Source organism: Trichomycterus rosablanca, chromosome 15 (genome assembly GCF_030014385.1).
Source record: "Trichomycterus rosablanca isolate fTriRos1 chromosome 15, fTriRos1.hap1, whole genome shotgun sequence".
NCBI lineage: Eukaryota > Metazoa > Chordata > Actinopteri > Siluriformes > Trichomycteridae > Trichomycterus > Trichomycterus rosablanca.
The window spans coordinates 2,796,944-2,816,426 of record NC_086002.1 but is presented as its reverse complement, the minus strand read 5'-3'; the positions used below and the strand labels follow the sequence as shown (position 1 = coordinate 2,816,426).

The 19,483-nt window shown below is 46.0% G+C and overlaps 1 protein-coding gene across 1 annotated transcript in view; it reads right to left on the bottom strand.

The window, feature by feature from the left end:
- Window positions 1-1,979: 1,979 nt before the first annotated feature.
- cacna1hb (calcium channel, voltage-dependent, T type, alpha 1H subunit b) overlaps window positions 1,980-19,483 on the bottom strand; it is a 62,317-nt gene continuing 44,813 nt past the window's right edge. Inside the window, exons 20-33 of the mRNA XM_063010816.1 lie at window positions 18,420-18,546; window positions 18,032-18,157; window positions 16,638-16,727; window positions 14,039-14,231; window positions 10,234-10,385; window positions 8,810-8,919; window positions 8,274-8,407; window positions 7,441-7,511; window positions 7,278-7,356; window positions 6,567-6,688; window positions 6,045-6,320; window positions 4,771-4,939; window positions 4,478-4,632; window positions 1,980-4,045 (exon numbers count right to left, since the gene is read on the bottom strand). Of these exons, the coding sequence (XP_062866886.1) occupies window positions 3,173-4,045; window positions 4,478-4,632; window positions 4,771-4,939; window positions 6,045-6,320; window positions 6,567-6,688; window positions 7,278-7,356; window positions 7,441-7,511; window positions 8,274-8,407; window positions 8,810-8,919; window positions 10,234-10,385; window positions 14,039-14,231; window positions 16,638-16,727; window positions 18,032-18,157; window positions 18,420-18,546 (2,677 nt within the window). The 3' untranslated portion in view covers window positions 1,980-3,172. The remainder of the gene's footprint in view (window positions 4,046-4,477; window positions 4,633-4,770; window positions 4,940-6,044; window positions 6,321-6,566; window positions 6,689-7,277; window positions 7,357-7,440; window positions 7,512-8,273; window positions 8,408-8,809; window positions 8,920-10,233; window positions 10,386-14,038; window positions 14,232-16,637; window positions 16,728-18,031; window positions 18,158-18,419; window positions 18,547-19,483) is intronic.

The following is a 19,483-nucleotide window of genomic DNA, read 5'->3' as shown; positions in this document are numbered from 1 at the left end:
TAGGTGGTGGATCATTCTCAGCACTGCAGTGACACTGACATGGTGGTGGTGTGTTAGTGTGTGTTGTGCTGGTTTGAGTGGATCAGACACAGCAGCGCTGCTGGAGTTTTTAAACACCTCACTGTCACTGCAGGACTGAGAATAGTCCACCAACCAAAAACATCCAGCCGACAGCGCCCCGTGGGCAGCGTCCTGTGACCACTGATGAAGGTCTAGAAGATGACCGACTCAAACAGCAGCAATAGATGAGCGATCGTCTCTGACTTTACATCTACAAGGTGGACCAACTAGGTAGGAGTGTCTAATAGAGTGGACAGTGAGTGGACACGGTATTTAAAAACTCCATACCAGCACAACACACACTAACACACCACCACCATGTCAGTGTCACTGCAGTGCTGAGAATGATCCACCACCTAAATAATACCTGCTCTGTGGTGGTCCTGTGGGGGTCCTGACCATTGAAGAACAGGGTGAAAGGGGGTAACAAAGCATGCAGAGAAACAGATGGACTACAGTCAGTAATTGTAGAACTACAAAGTGCTTCTATATGGTAAGTGGAGCTGATAAAATGGACAGTGAGTGTAGAAACAATGTTATGACTGATCGGTGTATGTTTTTGAGTCTCCTGATGGCATAAGAAAACACCCCAAACTGATTAAAAGTAAATCTTGTTTTATATATTTAGTAGAAAAGCAACACAGATCGTTTGAGTGCGTGCAAAAAAAAATCTCAGGTGCTGCATTCAATAAATATATGACTTTCTATATTCTACAGTAACTACTCACTCCGCCGTACGCTCCGCATAATTCTGCCATGCAGTGTTTTTAAGGTTACGCTTCAGAGCCTCCCGTCTGGAGAAAAACAAATAAAATATCAGCATTGCCCTTTTTTTATATATATAAAACAACATATTGCCTAATTCATCAACCCCACAGTTCAGGTTCTATTACCTCAAAATAACCCAGCGTTCCCCACGGATCCGGAACGGGGGTCTAGAACAAACAGATCTGAACAGGAATAACAGGAACTAAACATTCAAATGATTGGTGAATGGTCATGATTACAGGTATGTCACGTCTGATACGCTGTATGGCCGAAAGTTTGCGGACACCCAGTGCCAAAAACATGACAGACAAACACATGGGCGTACTGGTACTGGACTAGTAATCAGAAGGTTGCCGGTTCAAGCCCCACCACTGCTAAGTTGCCACTGTTGGGCCCCTGAGCAAGACCCTTAACCCTCAACAGCTAAAAAAAAAAATCGTGTTCAGTCATTATTGTAAGTCGCTTTGGATAACAGCGTCTGCTAAATGCCGAAAATGTAAAACGTAAATGTAAATATGGACCTGGTCGTTTATTTTCTGCTACCTTTTATACTGGATTTTGGAACACAACTGCAAGACTTCAATTCCACTCAGCCACAAGATCTTCACAGATCAGGCTGATGGTCTGCTCATGCCAAGTTCACACTACACGACTTTCCAAGTGGTCGGGTCGCTGTACAGTTCACACTACACGACCGGATCTCTTGTGATCGGGAGTATTCCAAGTCGGTGTATATTTCACACTACACGACTGATCGGTGACAGGGGGTTTCACACTACACCATCTATCACCAACTGGAATCGCAGGCGAGCTTCTCTGGTCTCCCAAACTACGTTTTGTCACAAAAACAAACACGAGAAGTGACGAGGGGTTTAACGATACCACGTCCAAAAATGTACGTCAACAAGTAGCGAGCGATCAAAGTTTGTGCGCTGATGTGCAGCGTAAAATCAAGGAGACGCGAGCAGCATGGATTGTTCTGTAATGAGTCGGAGGTTAATAAATATTTTTGCAATGCAGCGTGGGTGTTTTGTAGAGAACGATAAGGTCAGAAATACTGTAAAACTTGTGTGTGTCGATGTATTCTGATATAAACTATATTATCCCCCTGTCCCACCTGTTTACAACTCCTCCCCTGCGTTTCCCCTCACCCCGTATCTTGCGTTCTCATTGGCTGTTCGACATAGCACTCGTTGCAACTCGGATCGAGCTGTTGAGTAGTTCACACATTGCGATTGAGAGCCGAGTTTCGATCGCCGAGCGAACGCCGAGTTGCTCCCGAGCCGGCAAATCTAGCGCCGACCAGTCGCCGAGCGAAAATCAGGGCAAAAATCGTGTAGTGTGAACTAGGCATAAGTTTTCCAAAGCTTCTCCAAGCTGGCATGGTGACTTTCGACAGTCTATGTTCCCCTGGCATGTTCCAAAACCAGATACATCTTTCACTTTAACTTGCAGGTAATTATGATTCACCACCTTAGAGAGTTTGTCTTTACTTGTACTGTGTTTAATAGCATTGCGCTTTAAATAACTCCAGCTGATGCTTGGAATTGCGCATGCTGAACTGAAATCACACAAATCCAAACCACTAAGCTTCAGAAGAGCATTGGTTGTACTGACGGTGCTTCAACTGGAAGTCTAGAACTTAGTAGTAACTTCACAGCAGACAATGCATTCGAGCTAGCAGTGCTCTCAGATCTGTCTAACAGACTGCCAGCTACTAAAACACTCCAAATAAAGCATATCCTTTGCTTCAGGGTCCATGAGTGATGTGTTTTATACCCCTGCAGACACTGTTTGACATGATTAACAGCGAGTTCAAGCTTTTACTCAGATGCTTGGCCGTGAAACCCGATTTCTGATGCTTCTAACAAACAACTTCTAAAATCTCCATGATAGGCCTTATAACAGTAAGCATTGTGTGAGCTTGTGTGATTTATTACTTGGTGGCCGAGCTGTCGTTTAACAAAATGATTTAATGGGAAGGCGTCATCCTGTGACAGTGCTTTGTTTAACGGCACTGCGCTCTTCATTCTACTGCCAAAACAGCCAAGCTCACTGGTCAGCAGGGGTGTCCCAAACCTTCAGCCGTGCAGCGTAGCCTAACACACATCCGACCTCTATTCTGATAGCTCTAATCAATATGATTAGGAAGAAATTGCATAACTCATGTTCACCCTCTTGTATTCCTGCTCTTTAGACTTGCTAGCTTAAAGGTGCACGTTAGCGTTAAATGCCTTGAGCTTTGGTCTCCTCGACCGGTGGCTCCTCGTTGGCTAAACGGACCGACGCCCTTTTCCCTGAAATGCAAATGAGTTTCACCTCAGACGAGTTCCAGACCGTCCTGTTAGCCGTCGAAAGGGACGCGGCGTGTCGACTGGTCACTGTCCGACAGCAGTTCCGACAGATAGCTCGCGTCTGATTGGTCAAACGGTAGCCGAGGAAAGGAAGGGAGGGGCAGATGGACCGACGAAGGAGGTTCGAGTTGTGTCTGAGGGTTCGCTCGTTGTGAGGAATCAGGAAGATCTAGCGACTCTCGTAGCAGAGCCGAGTCGAACGACGGCGTCCGCCTCTTCAGAAACGTGCTGCCCTTTTGGTTGGGGGTGGAAGAATGCGGTTCGAAGTCTATGGGCGGGTCTATGGAGATGCAGGGCGGGCTCATTTTGTGCTTCCTGGGGAAAACGAGGTCTTGCGTTTCGGAGGACGTGCTGTTTTGCCGAGCCCTTGGATGCTGCCGCTTGAACCCCTCAACACAGGTTGAGTCCATGCTGTTGTACTTCCGTAGATCCCGCCGCCTGCTACCGGCCTTCTGCGTCTGGCCAGCGGGACACAGCGTAGCTGCTACGTGAGGAGTAGATGTGTGGCTACGTCTGAGCTTCTGGAGATCCTTTCTTCTGACGGAGGAAATGATCTGTCGCACTTCTTCGTCCGACTGGTCCGGTCGAGTGAACGAGCTGGCGTGCGCGCGGACGTCGGTAACGTTCAGTGCGTCCGCCGGTTGTGTGAGCGTAGCCCTGCGGGACGGGATGCTGCGCTGACTGTACGTGTGCCGGCTCGTCCGGACGCTGGCCGCCCGACTGCGACACAGAGGGGGCGTGGCCTGGGGCGAACAAGGGACGGAGCCTCCGGTCAGAGGAACGCTGGGCACTTGGAGATGCGAGCACACGCTGTCTGTGGAACCAGGGTGGACCGAGTCGACCGAGTCGCACTTTAAAGCCTCCTACAAAGCAAAATAAAAACTGTTAGCATCTCACACACAAGGCAAAGTTTGTGAACCCTTTTGGTATTTGATTAATTCTTCATCCGAATCATAATAACAAACACATTCCACACAAACTAGTGTTTGTAAACACTTGCAATAGAATAGTGAGCAGGCATTTCATTCATTCCTTTAGACCAGGAGTGTTAAACGCTGCTGTGGAAACACTGCCATCTAGTGGCGGGATGCGGTTACTTTGCGGGTCACAAAGTCGGCATGCATTATAGGAGATGCAGTTTATGTACGATTTTACAGTGTATTGTAGGACAATCATACACCTTTTTAGATCTCGCGGGCTTCAGTAGCTTGCAAGCCTTAGAAGATCAGACGGGACGGGCACCATAACAACCCTCTTAACAAGGTTAACAAATGTCATTCTGAACGGATCGCTACCTGTCTCTGAAGCATCCTGACAGACTTCTGTTCGGGCCCTCGATGCTGAAGGCGGGGCTCTAAATGGGAGAAGGAGCCGGTGAGTGGGGTGGAACCTGGAACCTGCAGCAGGGATCCCCAGGCGCACGGCCGGGAGCTCACCAACAGAGCGGAACCTGCAAAAGAACTGGTTCTAAATTCATGTTTCATTCGTCCGAGCACACACAAATAAGCAGATCTTGATATTTACTGCACATTGAAACACTTGGTCGGTTGTTTATGTAATGAAATAACAGCAGTAGGGATTATTTCACCTTCAAGCGTGTTCTGCTCGATGGAGTTCCCTCTGGAGAGGAGAGGATCAGATGGTCTGTGTTCAGACTGAATGGGGTAGAACATGTAGCTGTCGTTCGGCAGAGAGAGCATCCTGGATATCGAGGGCTTCCCCACGGAGAGCAGGTTTTCATCCCGAGAGTCGTCGATCTGGAAACCAAACAGTCTGTGTTCAATTCAGCTACTGTAGAAAGCAGCAACATGAAGTGCATATTATACAACACAACACAATACGGACAGCAGCTAGACCGGCTGGGAGTGACTGGTAGGTCCTCACAGGTATCTGGAGCCATGCTGACTGCAGTGCATCTCACATCTGCTGGAGGGGGCGTGGGGGAGGATTCACAGTGCAAACACCACCATCAAGGTGCTCCCACAGATGCTCGATTGGGTATAAGTCTGGGGAACTAGGGGGCTGGGTAGTACTTGGAAGTCTTGTTCATGCTATTCCAACCAATGTGGGACATGTGCGCAGGGTGTGTGCGCAGTCGACCAATCCCTGTGTGAGGTACGTAGTGCCACGCCCCGATCCCTGCGCTCCTCCACTTTCTGTACAGGCAGCCTGGGCAACTAAGGTCTCTACACAGCATTGATAACCCTGCCCCTAGGTCTGGTCTTTCCCACCCAGCAGAGTGGAGGCCAGTTGTGCCTGCTAGAGGGAGGCTATCCAGAATGCACATTCATTGTTCAGTCTATAGTCGAGCCGAGATTCGAACCTAGAGCCACTCTCAGAGCCGAGATTCGAACCCAGAGCCGAGATTCGAACCCAGAGCCGAATGCACATTCATTGTTTATTCTATAGTCGAGCTGAGATTCGAACCCAGAGCCGAGATTCGAACCCAGAGCCGAGATTCGAACCCAGAGCCGAATGCACATTCATTGTTTATTCTATAGTCGAGCTGAGATTCGAACCCAGAGCCGAGATTCGAACCCAGAGCCGAGATTCGAACCCAGAGCCGAATGCACATTCATTGTTTATTCTATAGTCGAGCTGAGATTCGAACCCAGAGCCGAATGCACATGCACTGTTTAGTCTATAGTCGAGCCGAGATTCGAACCCAGAGCCGAATGCACGAGATTCGATCCCAGAGCCGAATGCACATGCACTGTTTAGTCTATAGTCGAGCCGAGATTCGAACCCAGAGCCGAGATTCAAACCCAGGAGCTCAGAATCTAGACGCTGGTGTGCTAGCGGATCATAATAATAATGTAATGTAACGTGACACCGTCCCGGCTCAGCTGAAGTGATTATTACCTGAACAGGTAAAGCACACTGGGAGCCGGAGACCTCGTCGGTGGATTCGGTGTTCTGGCGGCGACAGGCCTGTAGCTCGGCAGCCAGCTCGGCCTCTATCTCGGCCTCCTCGCAGGCGTCCTTGTTGCTGTCCTCCAGGTGCTTCATGAGCACGGCGACCACGACGTTCACCAGCACGAACTGAGCCACCAGCACGAAGGTGACGAAGTACAGCGGGGAGACCAGCGGCAGGTAGCTCAGGCAGCGGTCGCCGCTCTTACACTCTCTCAGCGTGTCCTACAAACAAACAGCAGCGTTTATCAAAGCCATACGTCTTCGTCTGCAGCTACCCTAATCGTCCTGTCGCGTGAGAGCCGGAGCGTTCGGGAATGCTAATAACACTGCTGCAGGGATTTCTCACCGGATGGTGGACGTATGTTCAAGTGGAACGGCTACAGTACATTACAGTACATACAGTATATAACCAAATATATGTGGACACCCCTCATAATGACTGAATCCAGGTCTTTAAGCCATGCATACCTTCATAATTCCATTCCAGTTGTCGCCAGTCGAGACTCTGAACAGGGTCAGGAACGCCATGCCGAAATTCTCAAATGTAGCGTGGCGGCTCAGACCTTCACAAGGGTTCTCCTCCGAGCATTCTGGGAAAACAACCAGTAACTGTTCATTCCCTTTATGCAATAGCATGTGAAGCACTTTATTAGGTTCACCTATCCGGTATGCACATTCATTGTTTATTCTATAGTCTACACATAGCATACAAATGAGCTTTGTGGGTGTACAATTACTGACTGTAGCCCATTTGTTGCTTCATACACTACAGTATGTAACCTATAGAACCTTTACTGACTAGTTTGGGTGGTGGATCATTCTCAGCACTGCACTGACATACGTGATGATATGATAGCCTGTGTTGTCCTGGTATCAGCGAGGCAGGTACAGCAGTGTTGTTGGGATTTTAAACACCTCAGTGTCAGTCCTGGGGGGAGAACTGAACAGAACTGAACAGAACGAATCTTTTGAAAATTTGAATGATAAATGTGCTGCAGAGGGGAGACGAAGTCTTCAGAGCAACACATGGGCTACAGTCGGTCATTGTATACCCACAAAGTTCATCAGTGTGGTAGGTGAAGCAGGATCCAGACAGGTGTAACTTATAAAGTGCTCACTGAGTGCATATTTTTTTTATACACAATTCTAGCTCTGATTCCAGGAAGGGAAGAACCTGACCGAGTTTTCCGAAGAGCTCGACTCCCAGAGCTGCGTAGATGAAGAACAGCAGCATGAAGAGGAGACCCAGATTTCCTACCTGAAAAGGAAGAAAAGATCAGAGATGCGTGTAGGAGTTTAAGACGGCTACAGCAGTAAAAATAAATGTGCCCTGGGAACCAACCTGGGGTAAAGCCTGGACCACCGTGTCCAGCAGCGACCTCATCCCTGTGGCCATCTTCAGCAGCTTCAACACTGAGAGGAAGCAAAGTCGATTCCTCATAAAACGCTCCTTCTATTCATCCGGGTCGTACATACAATATAAAGCCAAAAGTGTGTGGACACCCAGAATAATCATCAAGTACTGAGTCTGTTAGCACTGGAAGTTGTTGAGACACCTAGTCAATGAACACGTCTTTAAAAATATTCTGCCAGCACACCGGCGCTGAGATTGTCATCAGCTCTGCTACCAATCGGCTGGGCGCCACCTAGCAGACAAAATTGGCCTCCTGTGTGGGAAAAGACCGGACTAATAAAGGACAGCCCGAGGCGCTTGTACAAAAGTGGAGGAGCCTTATGTGCGAATCCACCTAGGAACGGGCGAAAAAGAAGGGGTCGAAGGACTGTGTATGCGTCGGGCGGGGGTCAGGCCTATATACCCTCCTCGGACGCAATCGGGATCCCCAGCACCGGAAGACTAATCAGCTACTGGTGGAATCCCAGTGACCTGAACAGTAAGATGAATTGGAAAACCTACTCGGTCGACATGACTGATCAAACAGACTCAATTTCCATTCACATTTTCGGCATTTAGTGGACGCTTTTATTCAAAACGACTTACAGTACTATGGTAGTAAATTGTCTGAGCAATTAAGGATTAAGGGCCTCGCTCAAGGGCCCAAAATTGGCAACCTGGCAGTGGTGGAGCCAGAAACACTTGTAAAACTGAAGGGCTGGTGTCCATATACTTTTGGCCCTATGGCGCATAGATGATTGTGTATGATTGGGTGAGTGTACCTCTGGCAATGCGCAGCACCCTCATGATACGAATGATGGTGGGGTTAATCGGGAGTGAGGCATTGAGGTCGATCTCCTCGAGGGTGATGCCCATGACGGACAGCAGAACGATGGCCAAGTCCAACTGGTTCCACCTGAGACACAGAACACGACAAAAATCAGGAGGAATCACTGAAACTTGCAGATCTGCCATGAATTCAACACTGTTCACAGTCAAGCAAGCTTTACATGATCATGCTCCAGATCCCTGATTACAGTGCTGATTGTACATCACTGCCATGTAAAGCTTGGCTATTACGCTCAAACCCAGGTTTGAATCTCAGCTGTGGTATCGTCCAGCCGGGCGTCTACACAGACATGACATGACCGGCTATGTCTAAAGGATGAGGAAAGCGATGGATTAGCATCCTGTCCACAGTGTTTCAGTATTTCCCAGACCTTCCGGCTGATAAAAATGCAATGAAAAAAAGAAAAGCTCGTCTGGCTGTAGACAGTGTCGTTAAAGTTTTGTTTTTTTTGGAAACCACGCCCCTCACCTCTCTTTGAAAAACCTCCTGAAGCCAAAAGCGACCAGTTTCAGCACGGCCTCGATGACGAACACCACGGTGAAGACGTAGTTGAAGTATTTCAGCGCCTCCTCCAGGTACTAAAGGCAGGAAGATCTGACGTTAAATACTGAACATGTTTACTACAAGACCAGAAGTATGAGGACACCTCGAAAACATGAGCATTAATATAGAGTTCAGCGATTAAATCCCGCATTCCTCCACAAGATTCTGGAGTGTGCTGATGGGAATTTGCATCCATGCTGCCACATGAATGGAACGTACTGTTTATTTTACAGTATTGATAGATCTCTCTACACCTGTAAGCAATAGCTGTGGTAAAAAACTTAATAATTAGGAGGGTCGTACACAAAATTTTGGCCATTTTTACAACCCCAATTCCAAAAAATTTGGGCCAAGAGGAAAAATGTTAAACAAATATGTTCCAAATCCCCTGTGACATGTTTTTAGGTAGAGATTGCATGTTCTAACTAATCAAATAACCATTTTGCCTAGTGTCCCAACTTTTTTGAAATTGAGTTTGTAACTGAATTTGTATGCTTAGTGTTTTAACAAATGAACTTTACCAGAGAAGCACTTTGCTTCTCCAGCATGACTATGCCACTGTGCATAAAGCAGAACCTTAATGTTTAACATCAGTGAACTCTTTAGACCGAATGGATGCAAATTCCCACAGACACAGTCCAAAATCTTGTGAAAAGCCTTCCCTTTTTTACACCAAACCTTCTGTAAATGCTCATGTTTTGGAGGCGTCCACATACTTTACAGTATTGATAGATCTGTCTATACCTGTAAGCAATGGGTGTGGTTAAAACTCAACAATTAGGAGGGGTGCACATAATTCTGGCCATTTTTAGAACCCAAATTCCAAAAAAGTTGGGCCAAGAGGAAAAATGTTAAACAAATATGTTGCAAATCCCCTGTGACATGTTTTTAGGTAGAGAGAGCTGTTCTAACAAGATGTTCTAACTAATCAAATGACCACTTTGCCTAGTGTCCCAACATTTTTTGGAATTGGCACCAGTTTGGAGAAGGTGCTTTGCTTGTCCAGCATGACTGTGCCACTGTGCATAAAGCAAGACCTTCCTGTCTAACATCGGTGCACTCTTTTGACTGAATGGATGCAAATTCCCACAGACACAGTCCAAAATCTTGTGAAAAGCCTTCCCTGAAGAATGCAGGATTGTTTTGACCAAACTTTCTCTAAATGCTCATGTTTTGGAGGCGTCCACATACTTAAGGTCATGTAGTGCATGTAGACACCTGAAACGATTTATCAAGTGCTGTCAGATCAGTGCTTGTTTCGTCTGAGCGGGTCTCATGCTGGCCAGCTTCGATGAGTAAGGTTTACTGTGTGTGTGTGTGTGTGTGTGTGTGTGTGTGTGTGTGTGTACCTTGGGCTGATTGTAGTGCTCCATGGACATGGTAAGGACGTTGATGGCGATGATGACGGTGATGAAGAGGTCCAGGTAGTGGTTGGTGCAGAGTGTGTGGATGTAGAGGCGAGCGGGGGAATAGTCTGCATAATACGGTCTCTGGAGAGCCTCTGAACACACACACACACACACACACACACACACACACACACACACACACACAGCTCATTAGGCGCGAGTCGCGACAGTCATTACATTTCTTGAGCCTCTTGCAAAACTTCTGTGCCAGGATCTCTGGTCTGCGGTGTCCTTCCTGTACGTGCATTTACTGAAACATCTTCTGTATAACTTCACTATATCACCAAATATGTCCATTGTATCAACTCCACTTACCATATAGAAGCACTTTGTAGTTCTACAATTACTGACTGTAGTCCATCTGTTTCTCTACATACCTTTTTAACCTGCTTTCACCCTGTTCTTCAATGGTCAGGACCCCCACAGGACCACCACAGAGCAGGTATTATTTAGGTGGTGGATCATTCTCAGCACTGCAGTGACACTGACATGGTGGTGGTGTGTTAGTGTGTGTTGTGTTGGTATGAGTGGATCAGACACAGCAGTGCTGCTGGAGTTTTTAAATACCGTGTCCACTCACTGTCCACTCTATTAGACACTCCTACCTAGTCGGTCCACCTTGTAGATGTAAAGTCAGAGACGATCGCTCATCTATTGCTGCTGTTTGAGTCGGTCATCTTCTAGACCTTCATCAGTGGACACAGGACGCTGCACACGGGGCGCTGTTGGCTGGATATATTTGGTTGGTGGACTATTCTCAGTCCGGCAGTGACAGTGAGGTGTTTAAAAACTCCAGCAGCGCTGCTGTGTCTGATTCACTCATACCAGCACAACACACACTAACACACCACCACCATGTCAGTGTCACTGCAGTGCTGAGAATCATCCACCACCTAAATAATACCTGCTCTGTGGTGGTCCTGACCATTGAAGAACAGCATGAAAGGGGGCTAACAAAGCATGCAGAAAAACAGATGGACTACAGTCAGTAATTGTAGAACTACAAAGTGCTTCTATATGGTAAGTGGAGCTGATAACATGGACAGTGAGTATAGAAACAAGGAGGTGGTTTTAATGTTGTGGCTGATTGGTGTAAGTGTCTGAGGAAAGACAAGCCGGATGAGTGTCTGGTCCAGGATGCCAGCACAAGTGAAATGAGGTCTAGTCTGAGGTCTTCCTCAGCCAGTGGGAGGGTGGTGATGCCAGCAGCAGAGCAATTGTAATAGGGAATTGGATATGACTACTTTTTTCCATTAGGCTGCTTCAGTATTTAAGGGCCGCCACAGCGGATCATTCTGGTCTGCATACCAGCACAGCATACCACCCTTACTGGCGCAACCCTCCTTATTTTATCCGGGCTTGGGACTGCCACTGAGAGCGCACTGGCACATGAACCTCTTAGGCTAGGCTGTTTGGCTGATGCGCATTTACTCACCAAAAAATTAGTTGCTGAGACACATAATAATAATTAAATGAACTAATTTTAACAGGCACATGAACACAAAATGAGCACAAAATGAACTTGTACACAAACGCCCCCTTGTGGAGGCTTTACGTTACACTTTGTAAACCACAGTGGGACCAGATTGCCACCTATTTTATTAATTAAGTCTATTTCGTTTTGATGCATTGTTTGTGTTTCCTGTGTCGGGGTGAAAATCATGGACAAATTGTGCATAGCTTGAAAAACCCTGAGGTAAAGCAAAAGGTGCAGACCTTTGGAGTTCCTCCACATCAAATCAGGGGCACGGTCATGCTGGAACATGAAAGAGCTGGCTGTCACAGACTTGGAAGCGTAGAATTTCTTGAATAAAATATGTAAGTGTCTACGCACTCTCGGGCAGAATGACGGACCAGTCCCGGCTGCCCCGGTTCAGAATGTCGGAAATAATAATCATAAATATTCTGAGGTTCTGAGCGGGACAAAGTGACCCAGTTTTAGGTCCGAGCAGCGAAACGAGAGAGCCGAGGCTGGGAAACGGACGAGTCATGGCACCGATGAGATCATAAAACCACCGAGCCCTCTGTCGCCCGCCCATCCATCATGGGTGCAACAGCTCAAGGTGTCTTTGAGGAGAAAACTGGCGGTGGGTAGACGACAGAGACGAACGTGTGTGTGTGTGTGTGTGTGTGTGTTTGAGAGAGAGAAAATGGTCTGGAGATAATAAAGTAAATGAAGCTTGAGTTCATGCCAGGAGCAGCGATGCGGCAGAAAACTGTACCCGTGCCAGGGAGGAAGTCAACGGAGGAGTGTGCTTTTTTTTGGGGGGGGGGGGGCAGGAGGGCTTTCCACATGATGCTAGTCCCTGCATTTATGCATCGTAACACGGCGTAATTTAATAAACAGGAGCCGACTCTCATGAGGAAAGAATGATGCAGCTCATTAAGGTGAACTCTCTCACCAACCTCAGGAGAAACAGATCAAGATAAACTTTCTGACTAGGGTTGCCAGATTAATGAACGCGTCTCGGTTGCTTTAACCATCAAGGACTAAATTCAAGACCCGGAGCTCATGGAACTCTTGGAACAGTCATAGCTACCCTTCATCTGGGTTTTTCAAGTTGTCAAGTCTCCAAATATACAATTAGATGCCAGCTGTACTTTTTACGGTGGAGGACCTGTGATGTTTCAGTGCTGTTGTACCACCAAAAACACGAGAAACTTTGTTGGAACACACGACACGACATTATGGTCTCAGGAGATTCTCAAGTACCAGGAGATTTAAAGGAACAATTTCGATGCCTCTGAGGACAAGCTAAGCTCAATACTGGCTGGATTTTTGGATCTTTGGGACCATGATCCAGAACAAGAACAGTAAAGACTTGTAGCTGACTGCTAAAAGCATTTGAAGCTGTGATATCTGCGGTGGTGCTGCCAAATATCGACTTAGTAGGGCATCAAAACTTTTGCACTTATTTTCCTGTTAATTGTAGTTGCTCAGATATGCAGTCCTGTTTAGGTCTCGCTCACCAGAGCTGACCTCTGACATACACAAAGAACGACTGGCTTGTTGTTTATACAGGGTTTATACAGTGGGAAGCCAGATTGGGACCTCATAACTGATGCAATTATGACCTCTGCTGGCCGGTCGATGCCACCTGCATAGGGTTGAGGAATAATCTGGACAGGGTGTGGCTCTCCGTACACAAAGCTGATCCACATATGAACTCGCCTCGTGCAGGTGAAAAGACGCAGTCGGTACTGCACACGTGTGACAGTCTCGCTCTCCTCAATCAGGCTCAGCATCAGAAAAGAGGAAGTGTGAATGGATACGACTAGATTGGGAGGAAAATTAGGGACAAATTTGTAGACACCCTTTCTAATCAAATCCATCAAATCAGTAATCTAATTTGCTTCCAACTTTGTGGCAACAGATTGGGGAATGCCCTTTCCCGTTCTAGCCTCTGGTCACAAAGCAGGGATGAATCAGAATGCCAGTTGTGAGTCAGGCCTATTTGTCTCACATCAGTGCCTCAAGTCAGAACCGAATTGGCAACGTCCTAACTCCATATCAGTGTCCAAGCCTTTCGGAATGGAAATGTCCATGTTTATGGTCAGGTGTCCACTTTTTTAAACCTGGTACTGTTGTATAAATGTCTCATTTCAATGTTAACAATGATTCTGAACTAAACACCTAATTTAACTCTAATTACGGGGCTGAATGCCTGATCTACGAGAACTTCCAGAAGGTTCTGCTCTACACCGCTCTGTTTGTCTGTCTGTTTGTCTCAGCACAAACACTCACTCCTGCGCCTCTTCTCCAGCCGCTTCTGCCTCTTCTCCTCCCTGAGGCGTGCCTCTTCCTCCTCCTGGTCCTGGCGGCACTTGTGAAAGTTCTCCACCACCACGCCCACGAACATGTTCAGCACAAAAAAGCTGACGATCAGCAGGAAGGAGATGAAATACAGCAGCATCCACGGGTTATGGTTCCTTATGGGCTGGAACAGGAAATGGGAACCAAGAGGAAAACACGTGAGCACATAAAGCATTCGCTCGAATCAGCACAGCACCAAACCACGTCTGTTCACCAGAAGCTCCAGTTAAAATTCACCAAAACTCACAAGTGAAAATACACTGTATGATCCAAAATATGTGACCATAAGCTTGTTTGACATTCCACTCATAAACCATGCATGTGAATTTGTGTCCAAGCATTAAAAACAGCATTAATAAAGTCGGACGAGGCCTGGCTCACGATCAACATTCCAATTCATCCCAAATGTGTTCATCTAGGTTGAGTTCAAGCCTCTGTTTAGGTCACTTCTCTTGCTCCTCTTCGAATCTGTTGAACTTAGTTTTTATGGACCTTGATTGGTGCACAAGAGCACAATTGGAATATGCCAACTCATGCCTCAAACTTGGAAGCATATCCTTGGCTGTGGCTGACTTCAATCCCTTACTTCAATTTGGGATGAACTGGAACCTTTGAGTTGAGTCTGGGTTGAGTTCGGGCATCTGTTTAGGCCACTTCAGTTGCTCCATTCCAAATCTTTTGGAAGCATAACATTACTTGGGGCTGACTTCAATTTGGGATGAACTGGAACCTTTGATTGTGATCCATATAGACACAATAGACACAAATTCCCACAGACATCAGAAATTTGTGGCCAATTTTGTAAGGCCTTGCTCACAAGCAACGTTCCAGTTCATCCCAGAGGTGTTCATCTGGGTTAAGTTCAGGCCTCTGTTTAGGCCACTTCAGTTGCTCCTCTTCGAATTTGTTGAACTAAGTCTTTATGGACCTTGATTGGTGCACAGGAGCGTAATTGGAATATGAAAGGGCCTTCCCCAAACTCACACGAACTTGGAAGCATAACATTACTTGTGGCTGACTTCAATCCCATTAAACACGTTTGGGATGAACTGGAACCTTTGATTGTGATCCATAACCTCACAATTGCTCTTTTGGCCTTTTAGCCTTGCTCATAAGCATTCATAATTCATCCCAAAGCTGCTCATCTGAGTTGAGTTCAGGCATCTGTTTAGGTCACTTCAGTTGCTCCTTTCCAAATCTGTTGACTTTGCTTGGCGCACAGGAGCACACCTGGAATATGAAAGGGCCTTCCCCAAACTCATGCCACGAACATGGAAGCATAACATTACTTGTGGCTGACTTCAATCCCTTACTTGAATTTGGGATGAACTGGAACATTTGATTGTGATCCATAACCTCACGATTGCTCTTTTAGCCTTGCTTATAAGCAACGTTCCAATTCATCCCAAAGGTGTTCATCTGGGTTGAGTTCAGGCATCTGTTTAGGTCACTTCAGTTGCTCACTTCCAAATCTGTTGACTTGAAAGGGCCTTCCCCAAACTCATGCCACAAACTTGGAAGCAAAACATTTGTTATGGCTGACTTAATCCCAATGAAAACCTTCAAAATTCATTCATTCTTTGGGATGAATTGGAACATCTGTTCCCTCCCTGACTTCACAAATGCTCTTTCAATGAAATGGAAGGTCTGGCTCATAATCGACGTTCCAATTCGTCCCTACGGCAGGTCGATACAGACACCCATCAAACCATGCAGTGGAGCACCTGGATTCGAGGTGTCCAGTTACTTTTGGCCATTATTGTTCACAATAATGAAGCATCCAATGCCCTTAATGTGATTTGGGTGTAAGTAAAAACAAACTTTAAGAACACGCCGTCATATAGAATGAAATTTGGAAATCAAGCTGGATCTTCAGCCCACCAGCAGCTTGTTTTCTCTGAGCTGAGCCTGGTTTAACCGGATTCATTTGGATATTTTTGGTACAGAGTACTCAGCGGTGTTACAGAAAGCACTGCCTGTAATCGTGCCTTTATTTAATAGCATGGACGAGGGCGGGTGGATGAGCGGACAGACATGATGGAAGGAATTGACACTGTTCCAATGAAATAGGTGGAACTTTCATAATGAATGTGCAGTGAATTTCCCCCTCAAGCCAAAACGGGAAGGAAACTGTCAGAATGAAAGGCAGGGTGGCAACAGAGGAGTTTATCATCAACACAACACGCAGAGAGCGGGGCGGAGGGAGGGACGGAGGAGAAATTAATGATAGGTATATTATATAGGCATGCCAAGATTACTCATGAGGGTACGAATGCAAATTTGGTCTCCGCTATGAAGCGACCGGATTGATTTGGAACTGTGATATAGTTTCTTTGGAGATTTATACAGGACTGTTTAAGACAGCCACTGATCTGAAGAGCTCAAACACAAAACATACCTATAAATTGAATCTATACGGTAGGTATAGCTCACAAAACGGCCAACAAAGGTTTAATTAATGAAGTGGCCTGTCAGTATATAGGACTGGCATAGAAAAAGATATGATAAGGACACACACACACACACACACCTGTTGGTCCACGGCCACAGCATCCAACCCATCGTACATGATGTTGACCCAGCCGTCTTTAGATGACAGGACAAACAATGACATCAAGGCCTGCAAAAAATAACACGCATTATGTCCATCAGGTAAACAACCAACAGAGCAAACAACCTCCTGGTGTGCACAAATAACCACACACTAGCATCTGCAAATGTTAATTACTGCTAATGACACTGAATCAGACCACAGTTCTGTTTGATTCCTAGCTCTGATTGGTCAGAATATGCTGATTCCTTTGTTAAACAGCTCTGAAGTATTTCCAGCTGCAGGGAGAATCGATTACTGTACGTCTGGAAGCGCTCGTTCTAGTACGTTACATCTAGTTAACAACTGCTAATTCTGAGAGACGTTCTTGCTGCATGCCTATTGTTACATGTAGCCCAACAACAAACACTCTGTGGTTAAAACTAAGGTCCAAGTTAGAGCAGTGAATTCTCTGTGCTTGCATTTTTGTTTACAGTTGAAATAAGGCATTAAAAACACTTTTTTTTTTCTAAAGTGTTATACTTTGGCACCGTTTAGGTGTGGTAAAACACGCTAGCACACCAGAGCTGGGATCTCAAATACATCGTATCGAATCTCAGGTCTGCCTTACTGCCTGAGGCTGAGCGGCCACATGAACAACAATTGGCCTGTTGTTCAGATATGGGCGGGACTAAGCCGGATGGGGTCTCTCTCTCATGACTGGTGCAATTACGACTCAGCTCTGCTGGCTGATTGATGGCGCCTGAACAGAGATGACAAAAGAGTGCTAAGCTAAGCTGCACTGCACTCGTCAAAGTGTAGGTGATAAGATGCATACGGCTGCTGCCCACGTGTCAGAGGGGATGTGGGTTAGCTTCGTTCTCCTCAATCAGAGCAGAGATCAGCATTGGTGGAGAGGAAGAATGATGCAATGGGGCAATTGGACGCGCAAAAAAGGGAGAAAATGCATAAAGAAAAAAAAGAAAGAAAAAAAAAAGAAAAAAAAAAAAAAATATATATATATATATATATACTGTATATATGTATATATAGTATATATACAGTATATATATATATATATATAAAACAAAAAATTCCCAGAAATCTTGCTGAAAGCCTTCCCATGTGAGTGGAGGGATGAGGGTTGGAAATTATATTTCAAACAAGCTCATGTCCACATACTTTTGGTCTGTATATAGCACAGTACAGCAGTATGAGCGTTGGGACTCTGTATCTGCTTCTAATGCTCTTATGCATATACTCAATTAATCAAGCACCAGATCAATAGCAGGTACCTTTCAGACTATGACTCTCATTCGTCCCTGTAGCACAACACAGTAGGTGAGTAAATATATGTGATAATATGTGTGTGTATATGTGAATGTGTGTGATACCTGGCCGAGGTTATCAAAGTTGTATTTGCGGCGAACCCAGCGGTACTTTGAATGCAGACACTCAGACTTGTTGGTGATGTTTCTGGTGTCGAAGCCCTCGCAGTGGTAGAACTTTCCTTTGAAGAGCTGAGAGGGTTCGATAACACAAGGCATCAGCACACTAGTTCATAGTTATTTTAAATAAAGAACACTTACTGACTGTAGTCCATCTGTTTCTCTATATACTTTGTTAGCCGCCTTTTATGCTGTTCTTCAATGGTCAGGACAGGAGTTAAACGACACTGCAGAACCTTTAGCACTAAATAATCAATCATGTAGCTGCTGTGTGTGTGTTTGACCCAGAATATTATCACATTGTTTTAGACGGTTCTGAGACGGTGTCTCGTACCTGAACTCCTAATATTCCGAACACGATGAAGAAGGCGCAGCAGATCAGCACGATGTTCCCGATCGGCCTCAGGGACGTTATCAGAGTTTCCACCACCAGCTTTAATCCAGGAGCTCTGCTGATAACCCTGCTCACACACACACACACACACACACACACACACAAAGTAACAACCGCCTTATTGCATGTTTGCATTTATATTACCCTGGACACACTGCTGGTTTTCAGACACGGACTGTCGGCGCCAGATCTCATCACAATGGGTAGCCAAATGGATAGGGCGCCAGACAAGTACTGTTATCAGTAGTAATCAGAAGGATTCTGGTTCCAGACCCACTGCAGTCAGTGTGTCATTGCTGAACCCTTGAGCAAGGCCCTTAACCCTTAGTTCACTTTGGAGTGAAGTGTTTGCAAAACATCATAAGTAAGGGGCCAGCTGTAGCCCAGTGGTTAAGCTATTAGACCAGTGATCAGGTGGTCGATGGTTCAAGCCCCACCATCGCCAGGTTGCTGCTGTTGGGTTCTTGAGCAAGGCCCTTAACCCTCAATTGCTCAGGCTGTATATTGTAACTGTAATGTAAGTCGCTTTGGATAAAGGCGTCTGCTAAATGCTGAAAATGTAAATGTTTAAGCACTGACAGTACACAGAGATGGTGATATGAGCAGTGGCAGCTTAAAGATTAAAGTACTGGACTAGTATTCAGAAGGCTGCTGGTTCAAGCCCTTGTGCAAGGCCCTTAACACTTAATCGCTTGCATTGTATTCGATTACAGTAATAAGTACTGTAAATTACACCACAGCTTCTCTTTGATTATAGTTCTGTTTGTTTTTCCCCCACCAATATTCATGTTCACACTCATCATGCTGCATCAATTAATTTCACCTCAGCTTCAGCTCACAGTCGGATGATCTTATATCTGCCTTTATGTTTTGATAGGGAGTGACTTTCATTGCCTCCTTGATAATAGCAAGTCGTCCAGGTCCTGATGTAACAAAGCACCACTTAAACCATTTTACTCCCTATGAGTACTTGTGTATTAACCAGACACATCGAAAGCACTGTC